A 22,909-nucleotide genomic window follows, 5' to 3' on the forward strand; every position below is an offset into this window, starting at 1 on the left:
GTATATATGGTCATATTAATGATGTTCGAGGTTGTTTCTGTAGTATCATGGTGTATATGTACAAATGCAATGCCAATATTCAATTAAGAGACAGACCCACCTTATCTACTTAATGCATGTGTGGAATCTTTGTTTTGGTAACAAGAGCTCTGCGAATCGGGCGACTGCCGAGTTAACTCATTCTTCACTGTTTCAAATGTCTGAGATAAATTCTCTAGAAATTTAAAAGCAGAATAAACTCGATCTGTTATTTCAGTTGATCAATTTTAGATGAGAAGTAATACATAAGAAAAGTGACTGTGTCTTTTGAATGAATATTCGTTTCTAATTCGATTTTTGTTATACTTATCGTCTTTTTCGGTGGGTTTGTGTCTTATTTTTTTTTTTTTTTAATTTGATTTCTTTGTCTTAATGGATTTTATTTTAGCCTGAATTTATAGCGTTCCAGCAAGAGCTTATGTCCTTGAACCTAGTTTTCCTCATACCGGATTCCATGGCGATGAAATCTGCTACGAGGGTTTTGATGGATCCCCTTCTAAGGATGTCGAATAGATGTTTTGACTCAGTGATTCAAAGACTTAACATCTGGTGGAAGCAGATCAGCACGTGTAATACAAAAGAATAAGTTTCAGAAGGATTGTCTACATGCAAAGATGGTTTACTCAAAGTTGAACATACGAGGAAGGTAATCATTGTCCTTTGTAAAATACAGATTTATTTTTCAGTAGATAAAATAATGAATATTTGCTTATTGGGTGGTAATAAATATTGCATGAGAATTATAGAAAATCTTATACAAGTGGCAACTAGCATGGAAGGTAGAGTGTTGAAGAATATTTTTACTTGTTTCATGTATGTAATTAGAGTTAGAATAACTTCATACTTTCAAGCTTATTGTTTTCAAAAAAATCTCATAGTCTTAAACACTGTTTTGCAAAAACAAGCTTTGTTAGCAATGAGAGACTTAATAATGTCTCCAGGGTTAAGTAAGGTAGTGGATTTAATGTAGGAAAAGGCTAACTTATCAGATAAGGGAAATATGAGATTGCTTGAATTTTTAAGAAAAGCTGCTATCTGCATCAAGAATGGCGAATCAATGCAATTGGTTGGAAAGGTGTTCAGAGAAGTATGCTTCTATCATAAAGTAGTAGTGGATGTTGCATCTGTAGAAGGTAGACTCTTAACCTTTAGAGAAAAGATTGAACAAGTTAGATTGTCTGATTTAGATTTTACTAATTGCTTGTTCTGGGCTAAGTTCACCTTTAAAGACATATATGCTGATAGGGTTTATTTATCTAGAAAAGTTTCTCATTTAGTTGGTGAAGTCTTAACTATGATTGGGCCTCATGATGATTAATATAAGTTCTTTGTGATTATTGATGTAAACAAGCCTCTGTTGAAGAAGGTGGATTTTTTGGTTTCATATTTAAGCTGTGTGAAGGATACTGTTAAGATTTACTATGAAGGGTTACCTGCAAGAACTTGTATTTATTGAAACTGGATGATGCACCCTGATGGATATGACTGTAAGAAGGATACTCCAAAGCTTAAAAGACAGAATCCAGTAGTAATTAGCACAAGAGAAGAAGCTAAAGCATTCTTAACCTTAAAAAAGAACAAAGCGAAGATGGGCAAGAATAAGGTTCAGTCTTCAAATGAGTTTAGAAGTTTAATTTATAAGAAGGCAGTTAATAAGGCTAATGGAAAGAGGCAGAGGATGGAGATTGACTGGATTAGTCCAAACCCTAATATTAAGGCAAAAGCAGTGGTCATTGATGAGCAAAAGGCTAAGCAAATAGAGGAAGGAGCAGATAAGGAAGTTAAGGAAGATAAGAAGTTATTTGATCTTGAGAAAATGGAGAAGGAATACCAGAAACAAAAGGAAAAAGAGAAATTCATGGAAAAAGTTTTAACTGGGAGGCACTATCTGCAAGGCTATGCTTGGATGCTAGCTGAATACTGCAATTTGAGTTATGAAAAGACTAGAGAAACTGCAGCTAATGTGACATCTGAAGATTCAGGGGACTCTAATGCTATTAATCTATTGTCAGCTAGTCTGTTAGAAGATGAAATAAGGAATGAAGTTGTGGTATCGGACAAGGTGAGGAAGCTGAAACTAGGGGAAGGAATCTCTTCTTTTGTGTTTCGCTTATTTTCATAATCATATTTTCTTTCCTATTTTGAGTGTGGTAGTGTATTGCTTTGGTATTGAGTTGCGTGAGTTGGGTGATTTGCATGTTAAAGAATTTAAACCCACTAGGACCATCAATTTTAAATTTATTCTTGTTAGGATGAAAACAATTTCATGGAATGCTCAAGGATGTAACAGTCTGAAAACCTATAATCATCTGAATTTTCTGCTTGAAAAATATGCTCCTGATTTGGTCTTTATATCTAAAACGAAAATGGGTCTAGAAAAAATGGAATCTACGGCTAAAAAGCTTAAGTTTAGAGATTGGTTAATAATTCCTTTAATTGGAAAATCAGGTGGACAAATTGTTGCTTGGAATAGTAATTGCATGGCACAGTTATTAGAAGTTAAATTTAATATTATTACAGTGTCAGTTAAGATTAAGGGTTTGTTATATGCTATGTGTCCTGTATGTATGGAGCTTTAAATACAAATAGAAGAAAAGATCAGTGGGATTACATTCATAATCTAAATGATCATATTAAAAATCCTTGGATGTTAGTTGGGGATTTAAATTTCATCTTGGACAGTAATGAAAAAGAAGGTGGAAATGAGGCGTCATCAAGTGCTACTGCAATGATACAAACGGTCATTCAACATATTGGTTTAATTGACTTAAAATTTCAGCGATCCATTTACATGGTCCAACCAGAGAGAAGGCGATGCTAACATTATGGAAATAATAGATAGGAGTCTAGTTAATGTCACTTGGTTTGGAAATTTCTCAGATTCCACTGTTCACCATCTCACAAGGGTAGCGTCCGATCATAGTCCGTTGTTTATTGAATTAGATCCGGTTAGTCTGAGACTTGGTAGGCCATATAAGTACTTTAGAGGTTGGAAAGACCATAAAGAGTATGATTTGTTTTTTTGAAAATGCTTGGAGAAAAAACATACATGATTGAAAAATGATATTGTTAAAACTCCTGGTGAAATGTCTGTGGGAACAAAATGTGTTTAAGAATATTTTTAAAAATAAAGAGATTATAATGAAAAAGATTGATAAAGAGAATACTAAGCCAGGCCACTTAGTCTCAAAAAAAGTTTTGAATACTTTAGAAAATGAATTGGAAAACTGGAATACGATAGAGAACATTTATTGGTTAGAAAACAGTAGGGATATTTTTTTTAAAGAACATGACAGATGCACAAGGTATTTTCATGTGGTGGCTTCGAATAGAAAAGGGTATAATTTTATCCATACTCTGAGAGATGAATCAGGGCTTTGAGTTGAGGTTAAAGATCAATTATATCAACTGTTAAAAAACTATTTTGTTAGTATTAGTACTTCGTATGGAAATCAAATAAATCAGATTTTCGATACTATTATCCCTAGTATTATATCGGAGGAATAAAATTTTGATTTAGTGAAAATTCCAGATAGAGATGAAATAAAGTGTGTGTTGTTTGAAATGAATCCTTGGGGCTCTCCGGGTCCTGATGGGTACCCGCTGGGGTTTCTTGAGACTCACTAAAGTGCTATGGAAGAAGATGTTGTGCATTTGGTTCAAAAGTTTTCTGAAACAGGGAAATTACAAGAATCTTTAAATGATTCTTTTATATCTCTTATTCCGAAAACAGAAAACCCAATCACTCCTATCGATTTCAGGCCTATAAGCTTAAGTAACTTTTGTATAAGCTTATATCAAAAATTCTTGCAACCAAGCTGAAGAGTGTTTTAGATAAGATAATTTCACCAAATCAATCAACTTTCATCCCAAAAATACAAAGAGTTGAATATTGTCATAGCGCATGAAATGTTGCACAATATGAAAACTAGTAAGTCTAAAAAAGGGCACTTTGCTCTTAAATTGGATTTACCGAAAGCTTTTGATAAATGGAGTGGAATTTTGTGATTAATATTTTTAGAAAATTTGGCTTCAGTTCTAAATGGTGTGAGCTAATTTTAGAATGCATTTCAACAGTCAAATCGAAGGTGTTGTTAAATGGAATTCTTGGTATTAATTTTTGCCCTACTAGGGGTCTTCGACAAGGAGATCCGCTTTCTCCATACTTATTCATCACTGCGTTGGAAGGATTGTCTAGATTATTTTCTTATGCTGATTCTAATAATCATTTCTCAGGTGTTAGGATCAATAAGAATTGTCCTGTTGTCTCGCATCTGTTGTTCGCGGATGATTGTTTTATTTTTGGTAAGGCTGATTTGTCTGAAGTTAGAAAACTTATGAATATTTTAGATATATTTACTAGTTCTTCTGGTCGGAAAATAAATTACCACAAGTCGGGTATTTATTTCAGCCGGAAAATACATAACATGCATATGCATGAAAAAATAATAGCAAGAATGTTAAGAGTTCATAGGATATCTAATGATGAAAGATATCTAGGAACTCCACTGTTTTTTAATAGAAGAAAAGCTCTAAATTTCGATCCTCTGTTAGATAGAGCTTATAAATCCCTAAGTGGATGGAAAGCAAAATTATTATCGCAAGCAGGCATAACTGTGTTGATTAATTCAACTTTGTCTGCTTCCCCAGCTATCAGATGCAATGTTTTGAATTTCCTAAGGCTACTTTGGATGAATTTAATATAATACAAAGGGATTTTTGGTGGGATAAGGATAATCCCAAGAAGGCTTATTATTCTAAAGCCTGGAACAAAATCAGAATACCAAAGTTGTGTGGAGGAGTAGGAATCAGAAACCCTCATAATGTGAATTTATCCTTACTTACCAAATTTGCATGGAGGTTGATTAATAAACCAAATGATCTTTGGGTTAAAATTCTGAAAGGAAAATATTTTCCGAGAAATAATCCTTTGCGTAATAACAGAGATTATGAAATCTCTTGGATTTGGCGTAGTATTAGGATATGATTGGAAATTGTTAAAGAAAACTGTATTTCAGATGTAGGAGATGGTAGAAATATAGGGTTTGATAATTGGATACCTGTGGTTGGACAGTTAACAGATTGGCATCATGATGAGTTAAAATTGTGTCTGATCTTATTGATGAAATGGTTGCTGGGATGTTAATAAGATTGATTTAGTTTTTGCTCCTGATGTTGCTGATAGAATTAAGTCGATTTATTTAAATGATGTTAAGGATAAGATTAGATGGAAGGGTACTAAAAATGGTGAATTTTCCACAAAGTATGCGTATAGAATCTTGTCTAATGATATGGAAAATGTGGATAATTTCTGGCTTAAAATGTGGCACATGAATGTTTTGCCTAGAACTCGTCTTTTTGTGTGGAAAATGGCTGCTGTAATCTTGAATTTGAAAGCAAAAATGCATGATAAATTAAAAAAGGGAGATCTTTTTTGTGTTTTGTGTAATGAAGATAAACCGGAAACAACACATCATGTTTTTATTGAATGCAGCTTCACAAAGGCAGTTTGGTTTGGATTAGGTATTTAGTTGCCATTGTCTAATGATAGTATTTTGAATTGGGTAAAGTATTCGTTTGCTGTCCCTTTTAATGATTGGAAGGAATTTTTTAGTATAATTTGTTGGCAGATTTGTGAATATAGAAATTCTGTGGTTTTTCAAAATATCAAACCAAATCCATTTGAATGCATCACTTCAAGAAGAAAAGTTTATAATGATTGGGAGTTGACATTGGGAAAAAAGGAATTGCAAAATAAGGTGGCAGTTAAAAAGAAATTTAACTTCCAAGGATGTAATAGAATATAAAGACAACGTTTTCTATGTTGATGTGGATTTTGGTAGAATATAAAGACAACGTTTTCTATGTTGATGTGGATTTTGAAAAAATGGATGGCTCTTAGGGGTTAGGTATAACTCTTTGGAAAAATAATGTTATTGCTGACATCAAAGTTTTTGCAGAAAGAACAACAAGTGCAACAGCAGCAGAAGCATTAGCTGTCAAGAAAGCAGTGGAATGGGCATGTGAGCTAAATGAAAGGCGTATCAAAGTTAGGTCAGACTGCAGGATGTTGTAAACTTTTTGAATGGAAAGCAAGTTAATTGTGATTAGAGGACAAGGAATATTTTTAATGGATGTGCTTGCTCTTTTGGATTCAAATTTTTTGGTAGATATCAAATATGTAAATAGGAATGTAAACAGTGAAGCAGATAGACTTGTTAAATGGAATCGTGTAAAAAAAAGTTTTTTTGTGAAAAAAAACTCCCAACATAGTATTTTGAAAAGTAAATTGTTAAATGGTATTGTAAATGGAGAAAACATTATGTTGTATGGTTTCTATCTTTTAATATAATGTCTGTTTATTAAAAAAAAAGCCTTAATGCATGTGCCAAATTAACAAAAATAAAATGAAATGATAAATATTATTTTAGTAGAACTCTTTATTTATCTTTTTGATGCAAAATATATTTCATTAATTAAGAATAATAATCTTACGTGTACCGTGATTAATCCCGTAAAATATCTAGGAAACGAAATCATGGAATGTTGTACGACGACCTTACCGTTGGATATGTTTTGAATTTTTTTTTCCGATAAACATATATCATTTTCGATTAAAGTAATGTCATTTTATCATGTTCTTTTTATTTATCACGAAATAAACTATGTGTTTAAAATGATAAATTGTTATAGCCTGCAGTGTTTTTTAATGTTGTTCTCCTATAAATTGCTTTATCCGAATGTTTGGCATAGCTTAGTTCTGACGGAGGTAATAACAATCTCTTTTCCGAGGGATGATATGTTCAGAAAATCCAGGGCATCAATTTAGTATCAACATTTCAAAGAATGAGATGTAGGAGGAAATTGGAAATACACCAAGTTAACATCAAATAGGTATGGTTGAAATATAACTGAGAAGTTTGATAAGGGAAATATGGAGCGCACTTGTAAGATTTCATGGTAATATTCTTTACTTTCTTTTGGAGACTATCATGGTAAAATTTTTTTATCTTTTTTTGGGAAGCGTTGTACGCAAAATTTCGGAACCATTAATTGAAAGATCTTTTTCGAGAAATAAAGTTTTCGTCGTTTTCTTTTATGCTAAAATATTGAACAATTCATTAACAAAATCCGAATAAAGAAAATATTATAGCCATAACTGATTCTCATAATTAAGTTCAGAGGCTCACAACCCCCACTCGCAAAAAAATGCCCTCCCTTGTAGGTGATAGCACGTTACAGCCGGTAGTTATGTGTCTGAAAGACGATTTCTTGCATTGAGTTATGTCCCTCCATTGTGTAAACCATACCCGACCTTAACCGTAAAAACTTAACGACGATTTTTAAACGTTACAATACTTTAAAAATCTTAATCTCGCATGGGACCCATAAATCAACATATCTTTATGCATGTACGAAAAGACAAAAGACACACAAATCGAAGCGTCCATCTAAACTATGTTTATATGTTTCTTGTTATTGTTTCTCATTCATAGTCTTTGTTTGCAAGTGACATAATTGGATACCCAGAATGAATAACGTGTGAGTTATACGAATCTAACATGCATTGCATGTTTTATATATGCGTCTAAAGCGTCCATTTGATTGATTATATGGCTTAGTAGTATATTTTCAATTAACCAATAAAGAAGTATCCGTTTCACACTTTTAGCCAATACTAACAAATTTTGAGGACTGAGTTGGTGGAGGAAATTGAAAGGTAAGCATAAGGCAAAACCGTAATTGTCCAAGCCAATTACAGGTGTCTTTCCAAGTGGTATCCTTTCAAGTTTAAAAAAGAAAAATATTCTTCAATCTAAAGCTCATAACAAAGTCTCGGCGATAAGCTCTTACAGTTTGGTTCTTCATGGGGCTTAGACACTTTCATGGAATTATTTCCATTTTGATAATAATCGAGCAATATTTTGAAACTGGTATGTGACTACTGAATACCTTTCTATAATTGAAGAAACTAATAGAATTGTATTTGCTTGATTAGGAGGGTAAAAGAAAGTATGTTATTATATTGAATGTTGATTTATTTTGTTAATCAAAATTGATTATAATTACTTAAAGACATTTCTATGAAGTATGGAGTCCTACAGACATTACTTCTGAAACAGAAAAAAACCAAGGACAGCGGAAACAAGTACAATGAAAGATGATAGAACCATATACATCTAAGTCCGAGTCGAAATGTGAGTTCGACACTTTGACTCAGTTCCCCTAATACCGACACTTTGACTCAGTTCCTCTAATACCGTCGACCAATTTTGGTCATTGTGGACATTTGATTTATACTTTGGACTCTTTTCGGGTCAAGTTGTAGCTCAAAGGTTATGGGGTTGCGATATATGAGGCAAACTTTAAACCAGTTGCATGTAGTACATTTAGACCACTGAATGGAATTTTGAACTTTAATGTTATTTTTTGGGTCACAACTCCCAAGTAATCGGGAAGATTTGTTGGGATTACCTTTGTATATCATTGTCACTTCCACTATGTTTATTAAAACTTACAATATCTCCATGCAAATCATAAGGCTATTATCAATAATTGGATTCGACGAGTCTTTTTGGACTATGGACCATAGTTTAAGGAGACATTTCATAGAATTGAGGTGGCAAAGTCACGGATACACTAAACATATCTACAGAAGTCCACAAGGACCTCTGAGAGTTCATAATATCCTCTTCATTTTTCACTTAACCCTGAGCCCAACAAGAAAGAACAATCTATAGAATAACAAAAAGCATATCAAACAAGACCGGAACAAGAATTTTTTTTGACATATTTGATCGTAAAAGGAGCTCAAGTAGAGTAAAGACTTTTTTTTCTTTTTTGTAAGTTAAAATGCATTCAAAAGACTAACTTAGGGAGTTAGTAACCCTTACATCAAGTTGAGTAAAGACATCGAATTTTGGGCCATTAGAATCAACCCGAACATTTGATTTATGTACTTCTATAGCAAATTTAATACACGATGGAGGTTCATTTCTCCAATTGAGTATATTTATGAAGGATTTATCTTCCTTAGCCAGTATATCAGCTACATTGTTTCTTGTTCTTGGCACATAAAAGAAACCCAGAAAATTTTGACAAAGATTAAACTCTCTTCTAACTTCGTCCATGATGGTCTGATTTTGCCAAGTAATTTGAGATGGTATACCATTTAGATAGTCAAAAATATTTTTGCAGTCTCCCTCCACTCTGAAATTTGAGAGACTTTCCTCATTAGCCCACTGAGCGGCTTGTAGGAGCCCTAGCTCTTCTGCTTCTTCTGGAGATGTGGATGTATTTGGTCCTGCTCTACCTTGCTCGAAAAATCCTGGAGCATTTCTGAAGATTAAAGAGAAACCTGCTGGAACATCCATTCAAATCCAAGCTGCATCAAGGTTAATCTTATTTTGACCATCTCCTAGAGCTTTCCTTTTATCATTAGAGAATTTCCCTACAATAGTTGATTTAGTATGAACTGTGTATTTATCCTTATGCCAAAACACCAAGTGTCTTTGGATTTCTAAAGATAGTTGATTATGGGTTTGCTGATGTTTACCAAATGTTCTATTGCATCTCTCTTTCCAGATAAACCATATCTTAGTCATAATAATTTCTATAGGAATAGTTGGATTATCTTTTTCCATCAATTCTTTACAAATATCTAAGAAGGTAGTAGAAATATTGAAGTTTAATTTTACTGGATAAGGATCTGTGGCCCAAACAACTTTTGCAAATGGAAAATGTAAGAAGAGATGTTCAATGGATTCAGGTTTCATACAACCAAAAGTACAGGTATGAGTTATATCCTTCTTAAATCTAGACAGTTTAAGATTAGTAGAAACTGCATTTTGCAAACATTTCTAATTGAAAATCTTAATCCTTTGAGATATTTCTAAAGCCTATAATTGTTTCCAAAAAGAATCTGGTTGGCCTAAATTATAGTTATTTATAGTTTTCTCATTTAACTTATTGTACATTGATTTAACCGTGAATTTTCCAGATTTGGTAAGAAGCCATCTTAGAGAATCTACTTTGTTTATCAGATTACTACCTATGGCAATTCTGATGTTACATATTTGTTGAGCTATAGAGAAAGAGAAATAGGCATGAATCAAAGATTCATTCCACTTTTTAGTAATAGGGTTTATAAGATCTTTTACAAGGATTAATGAAGAGTTGGTTGCTGTTCTGTATTGTGTAAGAGTACCTACTAGGTTAGGTATCCAGTTATCCTCCCATATATTAACACTATTACCATCCCCAATTTCCCAAATGTTATTTTGTTCTACTATCTTAATTCCTTTGTGGATGCATTTCCAAATCCAAGAACTTGTAGAGGGTTTTTTGCTCTAAAAGCCGAGGTTTTCTAAAATATCTAGGTTTTAGTTGAGTCACCCAAAGAGATTTAGGTTCTGTGAAGAATCTCCAAGATAATTTAGTTATAAGGGCTAAGTTAAATTTATGCGCATTCCTAAACCCAAAACCTCCCTTACTAATTGGTTTACATAAGCAGGAATAGGATTTTGGGTAGCGTCCTTTATAATTAGTTTCTTTTCCCCACCAGAAGTCTCTTTGAAGGGTATCAATTTTGTTGGTAATCTTTTTTGGTAGGATAAAACATCTCATCTGATAACTAGCCATACTAGCTAAGGTTGCTTTATTCAGAACCATTTTACTAGATTGAGCTAGAACTTTACCTACCCATCCTTGAACTTTATGTTCCATTTTCTCAATTATCCCTTCAAAAAGTTTTATTTTTGCCCCATCCATAAACAAAGGAGTACCTAGGTATGAATCCTTTAAGTCTATTTGTTTGATCTTCAACATCTTACTGATCATTCTTTGATGTTTAGGTTTTGACCTTTTTGCTGAAGAAGATCCCTGATTTATCAAAGTTTATTAACTGACCGGAAGCTTTACTAAACAATCCTGTTATAGGAGCGGCAGATTTTATTAGAGGTGCGGCAGCTAAAGGACAAAAAGGGTCATTACATGGTAATTTGAAGTGCCCCTTATCCAAAAACTGAAAATGACTAATTAACCCTTACATAGTTTAGTGTTGATAATCTAGTTTAGTGTTAATGATTAATTTTCACTTATATTAACTCTAAATCATAACAAAATCAGATTTTTTAAGTTTAAAAAAAAATTCCATTTTTTTACATTTTCAGAGCTAATTACGGTAGGAATTTTGCTCGTAACCAACCGTAAATCTTAGTTACGGTTCGTAAAAGATGAACTACCAACCGTAACTGGTTCAATTTGGGGAAAACCCAATCGTAAAACCAGTTACGGGTGGTAACCAAATGCTCGAGACGAACCATAACTTAATTACGGTTCGTAAACTAAAATGGTTACCAACCGTAACAGTATTTACGGTTCATCTCGAATTTTAGTTATGAACCGTAATTGGTGACCTTTCTGAACTCTGGGTTCCAGGGTTATTTACGGTTCGTAATTCTGGTATCGACATCAACCGTAAGTTCACTTAGGTGGGGAAAAAAAACGTAACTGAAGAAAATACTCAGATATAAGAACATACGGTTGGTAATAGTTTAATTACCAACCGTAACAACATCAAAATCTCCAGTTACGATAATTGAGTTAAATTCAACCGTAACTCACATAAACCCAGAAATTTAAATTTCATTTTTCATCTAAAACCCCAATGTTTGATAGAAATTAAACTTAAATCGAACAAAATAACTGGGTTTTTCAAAACATACCTCATATAAGTCATTACATTACACTTGATTAATTTTCGAATCGTCGATTAATCGAAGACGATGAAATTTTGAGTTTTAATGGAGGTTACGGTTGATGGGAGGAGGAGGCGAAGAGAAGAAGAAAGATTTTTTTTTTATAACTTATCGTTGATTTAGGTTAAAAAAATGGGGAGGGTAATCTAGTCAATTTACACCCTCTATAGGACATCCCCTAACCAAATAGAGGGACATTATTATCACATTGCCGCTCCTCTAATAAAATCTTCTGCCCTTATAACATGATTGTTACTAAATGTGTCTATGATTTGTAGGATATTGAGGCATTCTTTTAGATCTGCTCCAATAAAAAGAAGGAGCTCCATACAAATAATAACAGACAAAGAGATAGTGGATCTCTCTGTCTAAGACCTCTGGAAGGTTTAAAAAATCTTCCCGGACTCCCATTAAGCAATACAATTATAGAAGTAGTTGAGACATATTGAAAAATTAGATTACAGAAAGCTTGATCAAAACCAAAAGCTTTCATAGAATAAATTAGGAAATCCCAATTTACCCTATCAAAAACCTTAGACATGTCTATTTTAATACCCATTCCAACATGTTTGATTTCTTTTTCTTAGAAAAATGAATAAGCTCTTAGGAAATCACTATGTTATCTGAGATTTGTCTACTAGAGAGAAAAGCATCTTGAAATGGAGAAATGATAGAGCTCAAAAGAGGTTTGATCCTATTGGCTAGAATTTTATAAATAGTATTACAGAGTCCTATTGGTCTGAATTGGCTGGGATCTTTGGGATGTCTTTTTTTAGGAATAAGAAAAAGAAAAGTTTTGTTAAACTCAGGATGAAGCTCTCCTATTATGAAGAAGTGCTGGATAGAGGGTGCGACTTGTTGTCCTACCGTTTACAACTTTAGAGTAAAGACTCTTAATACGTCTTCTTACAGCTTTTCCTGATACAAAAGGGGGTATTTTGTAACTGAACACCAGAACTATACTCTTACCAATACACGGCTCTACTGAGGATATGAAGGTTGATAAGTAGCTCCTGCTGCCCCATTATATGGGGCTACACTTGATCGCGCAAAGATGAACTACACAGGAGGCTGGGGTGTATATGGCGCTACACTTGATCGCGCTACACCGGCGCCAGCCATATCTTCTGGTTGGTATGCATAAGTTTGAGGTACTGCAGCGGGGCTTCTCGAATGTCCTCCAGCATATGATCCCCCGTAAGATGGTGAAGGGTCGTAAATAGGCTGATTAGGGTAACTGTAAAAACCAGCAGCAGGATGTGGAACAGGTGGTACTTGATTCCTGCGGTTGTAGGAGGGATAACTATTTGAACCTCTTCCTGCTTTGGCGGGTCTGAAGTGTGGTGCACTGTTGCCACCACCACCGCTACCCCCAGGACCTCCTCGAGATCGCTTAATTTGGGGTTTGTTTCCCACAGGGACACTTTTCTTCCTATCAACCCTGGCTTTCTCCAACTGAGAAACTCGCTTTGTTAGGCTGTCAAGAGTAAATTCAGCTCCAAGTTTGTTCTCCTGCACGCATCTGATGATGGCTTTGAGGGAACTCAACTCTAATGCATTAGCAGCTTCCTGAAAGTGTAGTGCATTAGGAATTTAGGATCACTAAACCATGCTGGGAAATATTACAACAACCATTGGTGAATCCCTAGGCGCTCATCAAAGACTGAGACATTAAGCCACACACTTGCCTTCAAAAATAATATTAACATACCGATTGAGCTGCATTATAGTTACCATTCTTCAACATTGTATTCACACTTTTCCTTGAGTTCCTGAGATAAGCTCTGAGAGAAGGAACTGGAGGAAATCGTTCAGTCAGACCACATTCACATGCAAAATTCACAGCCTCAATCTCCTTGCCATTCTTTACCAGTTCATCGATTACATCTGCAACAAAATATTGGTTAGAAGTAAGGTTCTTAACCGAACTGATTTTGTAAAATAAAGGCGATTTTGTTGCATTGAACAAAGTTAAATCGTTTATTTGTTGTTTATTTCTAAGCAATGGCCAGGTATCAAACGGATAATCCCCACAGAACAATCATTGCAACAACCCCTTCTGACTATTTGTAGCAGAGCAAAAGAACATTCCAATAATAACCAAGGAATGGGTAAGAGCAGAGAATGGAGATTTTCCTACGCATCACAGAGTTGTATAAAAAATTGTTTTCAACGTTTTGAGATTTGACTGCGATGTGGTATACCTCTTTTTCTGTGGACAGAGTATCACCAAAAATCTGATCAACTGGTTCTTTAGATTCACGAGTTAATACTAGTAATAAAGCAGATCATCAGACACGCAGACCCTTTTATAAGTACACCAACAGCAAACAATTCCACTTGATAGCAGAAAACTACCACGACAGATAGATAGAGGAAGAACAAGTGCCTCCAAACTGGCTACTTTAGAGAAGAGGTTAAGAAAACACAGACTTTGCACTATGCAGAGCTTTCTTGTAAACCAGTAAACTAAATTGACAGAATATCTAAAGCCTAGCTCGGATTTCGGAGTCAAAGACCAACACCGAGTTACACTGTTGAAAATCTTGTGAAAGGGAGGAAAAACGGGGTTTGAGCTAAAATCAAATTGGATAACTAACTGTGAAATGACAAGCTCAATTCTGACAGTGAAATAGGATGAGCTTTACCATCAAATTCATGGTACAAATAACAGTTTTTCTAGAGGCTGGTTCCAACTGAACAAGCCGCAAAGATAACTCACAAACGATCTATCCCCCAACATTACCATGGCAACAGCTGCTACAGCAAAGTAAGACATTCCCCAAGCTTGGGATTAATAGGAATTACAAAAAACACTAGTATGTGAATTGGTCGTTGTCATATTGGAACGTCTCTACCCATGTCACTACTCTCTGATCAGAACACAGTCTTACAAATAAGTTTCATAACAATGTCTATGATTCGGCCATTTCACGCCACATTTCACTAATTTCCACATAAATATTTCTCTCGGGATGTTTTTATCAATGAGTCTAACATTTGTAAGTATGCAGATTTGCAAAAGCACGCCTATCTACGAAACATAACAATTCAATCTACAAAACATCTTTCCAACGAACTTACCAACTGAACTTAAACAAGATATCAACAGATACTCTTGAAGAAATTGCCAATAAAGCAAAAATAAGCAAGAATTCATACCTCCCATTTTCTCGCCGAACCGTAACGCTGCAGCAAGCTTAGGCATTTCTCTTCTCGAAGGATATGCTAAATCAATTTCTTTAAAAACTCCTCCTCAAACTTGTCTTTCAATCCAAACCCAATCACCATTTGCAAAAACATTGCAGCTTCAGCTGGTCCAATATCATCTCCTCCTCCTCCTATATTATCCATTTTCCCCGTCCAAACTTGCGCGATAACACCCGATCTTTCCTTCACACTGGTTGCAATAACAGTCAGACTACTGTTCCCATCCAAATCAGGAAACAGCCCATGAATCAAACTTCCACAAGGCCATCTCTTATCAGAAGCCCCAGCTTTCCCTTTGGCATCCAAATAATCCTCAATACCATCCAATACAAACCGAAAAGGATCAACACATTCACGAATCGCAACACCAATCTTAACCCTCATTGTCAGTGAGTCATTCCTCTTACTAATCATATACTTCATCAAACCCTTACTATCCATCTTTCTACAATAAGATTTCAATGCTTCTTCTATTTCAGTCCCATTACTACTAGAATCAACAATCCCTTCATATATCTCTTTGAATGCTTTTTGTTTTTGTTCTTCGATAAGTGTAATGGCAATGGATTCACGCTCTGAGATTGAATTCTCTCTTTCTGATAGTTTTGCTAATGCTTTTTTGGTTTCTAAATCTAGGGTTTCTAGTTTTGTGTCTAGGGTATGGGTTTTCTGTAGGAGGGCTTGTTCTAATGATGTGAAATGAGATGATAGGTTTTCCCATTGTTGTGTACAATTTGTTAAGAGGGATTTCTGAGTTTCGAATTCGTCGAATGCTTTTTGAATACGATCTCTGTCTATTATGATTACTTCAGTCGCCATTGAAAGATTTCTTCTCTTCCTTCTGAAACTTCAGATTTTTCTTAGGATTTTACTCTCCAGAATGACGAACTAGTACTAAAGTACCCTTTCGAGTCCCATGTCTCCCATATCCTTCTTTTCTCGGACGGGGGCAAGGTCACGCTTATCATCTGTCAGGGCCACGCTACCTAAGAAAAAAAAGGCACAGTAAGTGATACTTTCACATTGACAAAAAAAAACCCAAACGAAAGTATCACATTTTCTGAAACAGAGAGTGCTATCTTTTAGTTTGTGCTTATCTGTAGCCTTGGTGCATAAGAAGAAGAAGGAAGGGACACGCCAGTGAGTTATTTAGACTAGAGTATGGTCTCACACAGTCGGGAGGTCTAGTGAGTTGATCACCTATGACAAAAATCTGCAACTAAAATGCATCACTACTTGCTCCAAGTTCAAATAGTTTTAGGTAACACTTCTTTGATTTGAACTTTCTGTGAGAAGGAGCTGGTGTTGGTTGCATGGGACATTATCTCAGTTCGCAAAATCTATAACATATACAAATTTCAGAACTGTCAATAAGATGACTTTCATTTCTCAGCTATATTAGATGCCTTCTGAATCCAATGAATTCTACAAGTGACTCTCTGGTCCAAACAACCCGCTTTTCAAAAGTTTTCTACAACTGTTCAAGGAGCACCTGAGTAGAGTGACCAGAAATCAGAACATCGGAGATGCATGTAATCATCAATAAACTTTCACTGGGCAAAAACATTGAACCGTAACAAGTAAGATTGAAGGTCCATCTTCAGTTTCATTATTCATTATCTATAAACTAGCTACCAAAAACTACTAGGCAAAGTCACCTTGCTGAATTTAAACAAGAAATTGATATTTTTAGAGGCCCTTGGAAACCTTAGCAGCATCTCGTTGAATTTCTTCATTCGTTTCTCCCTCAACCAGTCTTGCTTAGTAGAATGATAGGCAAGTACCACTTTCTCCAAAACCGTCACATGTTTCAACAGAATTTCCAGAAACTTCAGCTCATAAATACATCCACGAAGACCATCAATCTCAACAAACTTCAGGTGACGTATCATGCATTGCGAAGACAACCCTGCGTACCAGTAGTCTTCTACGTTTTCATGATTAATCTTTACCTAGACAGTAACCATATTTTGAATTAGATCTAACCAACTCAAAAGTGTAAAGAAAGAAAAGCACACAACATAGGACCAATTATACACTTAAAGTGCTTGATGAATACCTCGTCAAAATGTGGATACTCTTGAGGGTCGTAGTAACATTCCTGCAAATTAAGCATTACCAAACGTCAATGGAAGGCAGTTATCTTGACTTAATAATGAGATACTTGAGTGACTTGAAAAAAATAAAAGAAATGACGATGAATTTTGTCAGAACCTGTGGTATCTGCAGGGAAACAGATTCTAAATTAGGAGAAATCTTTAGCACATAGAAGATAGAACGCAGGCAACACTTCGAGAGGTAGGTCCGCATCTCCAAGCATTGTAAATTACAAAATTCGAGCAGCTGAGTGTCTAATATAACAAGAGCTCCACCTAAAGCCTGGGTACATTAAAAAGAAAACGAGAGGGACATTGTTCAGATTATATTTACACCGACAGAAACCCATTAACAACAAATTATTAAAAATATCAGAGCTTAGTCCAAAATGAAAGAGACGTCGTTCTAATTGTACTTACACTGCCAAAACATAAAAGCAACAATTTACCAACTATGTAATTGGCAGGTAAGCATGCTTGATGTGCATCACTATGGCTAGCAGAAGTAGCAACGACAAGGGTAGGAATTCATATTAAAAAAACCTTGTCTAAGAAGCTCCAAGACGATGCCTAATTTCAGAGGGTGGTTGCATTTCAGTAGCCCAACTTCCTTGCGTTGACGCAAGGTGGGTGCACTTAGGTGCTTAACCTAGGGGAATCCCGAGGAAATTATGGTACAAAATTTGCCACATAAGAGGTAAAATGTTGTTTTTTTAAAGTTTTGTTGTTCCATGTTGCTTGATGACTTGCTTTTTCTTTTCGTACTGTTACTATAGATGGTCTGTTTGTATAAGACTATTAGCAATCTAGTAAGCTTGATTAACTCCTATTTTACGATAAAACTTAACTACAATATTAATGAATCACCTAACAACATGGAGAAGGAGTGAAAAAAATGGCAAAGAAAGTTAGCAGTAATAGGATACGAAGAAGGTTTTGAAGTCATACCTTGATGAAAGAATGCCTTAATGTTAAGACTTTCACTTTATGAAGCCCTCTGAAAAATCTCATAAAACGCTGGCCATAACTACTGGACAATTGATATTCCTCATTAACTTTTATTTCAACATCAGCAGTGACTAGAGATGAGACATTCTCCAGGGTGAAAGTTGTGGAGAAGTGAGTGTTGAAAATAAAGGATGACAGACTTGGAGCATGCAGTGTAACCTCACTATTCCATTCTTCTTCCAGACTATTGAATTTAAAATGCTTGAGTTGAGGCAATGAAATTTTAGAGATTCATATCAAGAAAGCCACCTTCATCTCGTCCCCAATAAACTATTACCAACGACTCTAGATTAGGAAAACTTGAAAAGAACTTACTCGTCAATTTCTCATCACTAAACAATATATATGAAAGTCTTAGATCCAGTGATTTGAGCCGAGGCAAACTCATAGTATGAGGTAGAATGATCTTGGAGAAATAGTCCTCATCATCCTCTTGAAAACCAGTCAATTCCAGATCCAGCTTTGTCAACGAGTCACATGTATAGAGACAAAGAGGAATCTCAAAATCCTCATCAGGTTTAGCCTCAATATGAAGTTCCTGCACATTATGGCTGACAGCAGCAGTAACCCATCTTTTTATACTTCCATATAAGTCATCCCAGACCGTATAACATACAGAACATTCTAGATGAAACCTTTGTATATCAGAGTTGTTGTCACGAAGACTGAGTACCTTGTCGACAAATGTTATAAAGCAGTTGGTCAAATTTTCTCCTTCATCATCACAATCTTCATCAGTTATAAAGCGGTTAGTCAAATTATCCCCTTCATCATCACGGTCTTCAGCATCATCTGATTTATGATGGTGACAAAAGTTCAGCACGGGCATGGAAGTCCAAGTATACTGCCATCTTTTAGACAGAACGCAAGTCTGAACCACAAATTTTGTATCGACGAAAGATAAAATGTGGTGAACTAGGGAATCTGGTAAGTTACTGATTCTGTCTTTTTCAGAAGAGGTACAACCCGAGTTTCCCCCTTTCATTTCTTAATTAGTGAGCTAGCGATTCAACAATTACTGAAGATATAAACCTTATAATCCTCCCTGGACGAGATATAATGAAGAGAGAGTCAACCTAATAACAGGAATAGACAATTAATAAGCTAAGTCTCAAGAGATTTGCAATTAACTAAAAATAATAGATTCCTTTAGGAACCCTAATGATCAAATTTGTAATCTCAAGCATGATGAGTGATGATAACCTCCGGAGTTAGGGTTTTAGCAAACATTTTCATGTGAAAGGGCAAGAAAGCCATTAAAAAATCTGAAGAGCTACTACTTGTAAAGATAGAGAATGATACCTGGGATAACAATCCGAAATGAAATCGTTAATGCCGAGGCGGAGTATGCTTTACTAGTGCGTTGCTGGGAAGGGAAAACCTCAAACCACTCTATTGTTTTGTTTTGATACGCATCAAACCACCATCAAACCACTCTATTGTTCTGCATACCGCTGCACTGGTTTTGATTTTTTGACGTTGTTTATTCTCTCGCTCGAGGTAATGGCGTCCGTTTGTGACATTTCAGCCTGAGCCTTGGGCCCTTGAAGCTTATTAAAAAGAGACCTGATATAGGGGCTTCTCAATCCAATAGAGTGACTCTTACCAGATGCTAAATGACTAGGTGATGGTTATGGGTGTTATAAGGAATAACTAAACGTTTAAAATAAAAAGCTGTTTTTAGGCATACGTAAATCTTTCTAGGCATACTGAATAAAGACAAAAAAAGATGTCAAATAACAACATCAGAAACCCTCCTAACCAAATTTTTTTATAATGACAAATCTGTCCTTTATGTATTAGTGTTAGTAATCTGGATTAGTCATTAATACTTTTGTTTAGTGATTAAGATAATTTTTCAGAATTATAAAGGTTTGTGTAGATGAAAAATTTTGGGAAAAAAATCAAGTTTTTATTGAGAAGAAGAAAGTGAAAAAAGATTTCTTGATTCAATGGAGGATGAGGAGCGTCATTATTCATCTAAAAAACCTAGGAAAATACACATCAACTACAACAATGATTCCCAAATGGTTGATTTCTTAGATTATGAGAATGATTTTACACAAACTCAAACTCAAACTCAAACACAAACTCAATATGATGATTTTTATGAGCCAAATTTTGGATGATGAAGATATTGATGAGGAACCCAATGCTTCTAATACACATGTACACTTCTATCATATGCTTAATCTCACTTATATAGCTCGAAATTATCAAAAGTTTGTATTTTTTCATCATGGTTCGGCGAACCAGGATGAGGTTCAGCTTAAATCTCTGAGCCGAACCAACCCAATTGATGAACAGTTTGGCTTGCTGAAACTGTTTACGGTATGCGCCGAGCATATATTTTCCACTTCCAACCCATTTGCTAGATACTAGTCCGGCTTATATGAAAGTTTCATAAAAAGCCGAACCTATTCCTGAGAGTTATATAATAAAAAATGTTAACGGTTCGGCTTATATAATGAAAATCGGACATACCATTAATAAGTGTTGGGTACATAATTTGTTGATGGTTCGACACATATTGAGAATATCGTATAAGCCGAAACCTCTATATGTTCAAGGTTCGACACATTCTATGATTATAGTATAAGCCGAACCTAACTATTAATTTTCCTTTGTAGTATTTAACCTTGTGATACTCTTTGTAGATCGCGCTTGCCGGACCTGTACCGATGGAAGATCAACCTGATCCAGTAGACGTAATTCACGAAGATACTAAGGATCACTTCCAAAATGATTTGGTATGTAAGAACTTGTTGTTTACCTTAATGTTTTCGGAATATTCCGAAGTTTTTCTTACTAATTATTTGTGTTTGAATGAACGTAGAGATGGAAAACTAAACCCGAAGCACTGGCTTGGACTGAGGAACACGCGATGAAGATAAATTGCGTACTAGTTAAATGATGACAAAGCCGAGGGGATCGGTTTGAATTGATTTGTGAGCAAAGTGGAAGCAGCGCTAGCAAGGTTAAAAAGGATTATGTATATGTTGGGAAGACCGGGAGAAAGAATAGGACAATGACGAAGAAAACAAAGTGCCCTTTCAAGATCGTTTTTAACCTCAAGAACAAGAATAAGACCTTGAACAAAGATGATGAATATTGGGTTATGAATAAAGAAATGGATTGTCGTCATAACCACGCACATCCATGTGACCTTCATGGACAGTAGCGCGACTCAAACCTAACGAGATTCTAGAAGTGGATAAAATGACACGAGCACGTTTGCCACCGTCTAGGATTCTTAGTAAATTGAAGGCGGATGACAAGAATAACAAGTCGACTATGCAAACTATCTACAATGCAAGAAATAAGATTAGAAGACTCAATTTGCAAGGTAGGATGGTGATGCAACAAGTGATGTGGTTAGGGGTAAAGCATAACTACGCTTTCCAAAATAAGTTGGATGACTTTGGTCAAGTCACACACCTTTTTCTTTCCCACCCGGAATGCGTCCAATTGGCTCTATGCTTCCCACAAGTTCTTATATTGGATTGCACGTACAAGACTAACAAATATGAGATGTCGTTGATGAACATTGTGGAGCATACGTCGACAAAGGCACCGTTCACCGCGACTTTTTGTTTTTTGAAAAACGAAAAGAAAGAAAGTTATGATTGGGGGTTAGAACAATTGAAGTTAATCTTCCCGGAGGGTGCTCTTCCTAAAGTGTTCGTTTCCGATCAAGATTCATCGTTGATGTATGCTATTAACAAGGTATTTCCGGAAGCAATCAACTTTGTTTGTACGTTTCGTATATGGTGCAGTGTGATGAAAAAATGCCAACCGATAATTCAACCACTTAAGATGAAAGAATTAAAGAATATTGCTAAACTACCGGTGGAGACACGAGTAAAGAAAAAGAAGGAATTCTTGAAAAAAATATGAACATAATGAGATGTTGTGGGCTTCTTTCCATGGAGAATGGGAAGCTTTGGTATGGTCAATCACCAAGGATGTCTACGAAGAAAATGTTAAAATGCTTATTAAGCATTGGAGGACCGACTACCCCGACGTAATTACTTACTTTCTCAAAGATGTGTTGGAACCTAATAAAGAAAGGTTTGTGTCTTGTTTCACAAATAGACACAAACACTTCGACAACCAAGCCACAAGTATGGTAGAGTCGGCTCATTATCGGTTGAAGAAAGACCTTTTTGGATGTGTTGACACGTTTGTCACGGTATTTGACGCAATTGATGAATATTTCAAAAGTGATGTTGTGAGAATTAAAGCAGCGTTCGAACATAAGCTTATGTTCAGACATAAGAATTATAATAGTAAATGTCTATGGGGATTAACTCATAGAGTCCCTCATCTAAGCATTGACTTATTGATGGAAGAATTAGATTTGATTGAGACATTATGCGCCAACTTGGAGGAAGTGTGCGTTTTTAAAATGAAGATATCTATGGGACTTCTATGCCGCCACGACATACTTCGGTTCAAGGATGATATCATACCATTTGAGGATACTGATTATTTTTGGAAACAATTAATCTTCGATCCTTTCCCAATCGAAGACGACGAGGATGATCTAGAGATTTGGGACACGACAAATGGGAAAAAGTTAGCGGAGATATATAGGAAGATGTTTCGAGCTCAAAAACAAATCCTATGGCACAACATGATGCCGGTCATATATCCTTTAACCCAAGAAAATATTTTGAAACCGGAGAAGAGTGAACCGAAAGGTAGGAAGAGTAAGAAAATAAATAATTTTCAAACTAGACAAGCCAACAAGGAACTATTGGCTACTCATAGGGATCCATCCGGCGTTGACTACCA

General features: G+C 35.4%; 3 protein-coding genes across 6 annotated transcripts; all 3 read right to left on the minus strand.

The window, feature by feature from the left end:
* Positions 1-12,469: 12,469 nt before the first annotated feature.
* On the minus strand, positions 12,470-15,969 carry LOC113303728 (FRIGIDA-like protein 4a). 2 transcript variants are annotated; one of them, XR_003337726.1, is made up of 3 exons: positions 14,961-15,969; positions 13,510-13,685; positions 12,470-13,367 (listed from the first exon to the last, which is right to left on the minus strand). XR_003337726.1 is itself a non-coding variant. In XM_026552787.1 (3 exons), exons 1-3 carry the CDS (start codon positions 15,004-15,006, stop codon positions 12,858-12,860), a joined length of 732 nt encoding a protein of 243 aa, XP_026408572.1. In that variant the 5' UTR covers positions 15,007-15,957; the 3' UTR covers positions 12,470-12,857. The 2 variants fall into 2 exon arrangements, 1 of the variants encoding a protein (XP_026408572.1); XM_026552787.1 differs by having other exon boundaries at positions 14,961-15,957.
* Positions 15,970-16,182: 213 nt separating this feature from the next.
* Positions 16,183-19,618, minus strand: LOC113303730. 3 transcript variants are annotated; one of them, XM_026552789.1, is made up of 6 exons: positions 19,415-19,618; positions 18,053-19,188; positions 17,223-17,387; positions 17,068-17,109; positions 16,667-16,960; positions 16,183-16,500 (listed from the first exon to the last, which is right to left on the minus strand). In XM_026552789.1, the coding sequence occupies exons 2-6, from the start codon at positions 18,113-18,115 to the stop codon at positions 16,480-16,482; spliced, it is 585 nt and encodes a 194-aa protein (XP_026408574.1). In that variant the 5' UTR covers positions 18,116-19,188; positions 19,415-19,618; the 3' UTR covers positions 16,183-16,479. The 3 variants fall into 3 exon arrangements, with proteins under 3 accessions (XP_026408574.1, XP_026408575.1, XP_026408573.1); XM_026552790.1 differs by having other exon boundaries at positions 16,183-16,954; XM_026552788.1 differs by having other exon boundaries at positions 16,183-16,960.
* LOC113306315 (putative F-box/FBD/LRR-repeat protein At1g78760) lies at positions 18,336-19,097 on the minus strand. The gene has a single exon (XM_026555267.1). The coding sequence runs from the start codon at positions 19,095-19,097 to the stop codon at positions 18,336-18,338; it is 762 nt and encodes a 253-aa protein (XP_026411052.1).
* Positions 19,619-22,909: the final 3,291 nt, after the last annotated feature.

The sequence above is a fragment of the Papaver somniferum genome, chromosome 8 (assembly GCF_003573695.1).
Source record: "Papaver somniferum cultivar HN1 chromosome 8, ASM357369v1, whole genome shotgun sequence".
Taxonomy (NCBI): domain Eukaryota; kingdom Viridiplantae; phylum Streptophyta; class Magnoliopsida; order Ranunculales; family Papaveraceae; genus Papaver; species Papaver somniferum.

Excerpts from the sequence above, each read along its gene's own strand:
- LOC113306315 (XM_026555267.1), bottom strand. The coding sequence starts at position 19,097 with ATGAAAGGGGGAAACTCGGGTTGTACCTCTTCTGAAAAAGACAGAATC.
- LOC113303730 (XM_026552788.1), bottom strand. The coding sequence starts at position 18,115 with ATGAGATTTTTCAGAGGGCTTCATAAAGTGAAAGTCTTAACATTAAGG. Across the intron at positions 17,110-17,222 it reads TTTCCCTGCAGATACCACAG|GAATGTTACTACGACCCTCA; the intron begins GTTCTGACAAAA and ends CTTAATTTGCAG. Across the intron at positions 16,961-17,067 it reads AGTATCCACATTTTGACGAG|GTAAAGATTAATCATGAAAA; the intron begins GTATTCATCAAG and ends GTTACTGTCTAG.
- LOC113303728 (XM_026552787.1), bottom strand. The coding sequence starts at position 15,006 with ATGCCTAAGCTTGCTGCAGCGTTACGGTTCGGCGAGAAAATGGGAG. Across the intron at positions 13,686-14,960 it reads GTTCGGCGAGAAAATGGGAG|ATGTAATCGATGAACTGGTA; the intron begins GTATGAATTCTT and ends ATTTTGTTGCAG. Across the intron at positions 13,368-13,509 it reads ACTATAATGCAGCTCAATCG|GAAGCTGCTAATGCATTAGA; the intron begins GTATGTTAATAT and ends CTACACTTTCAG.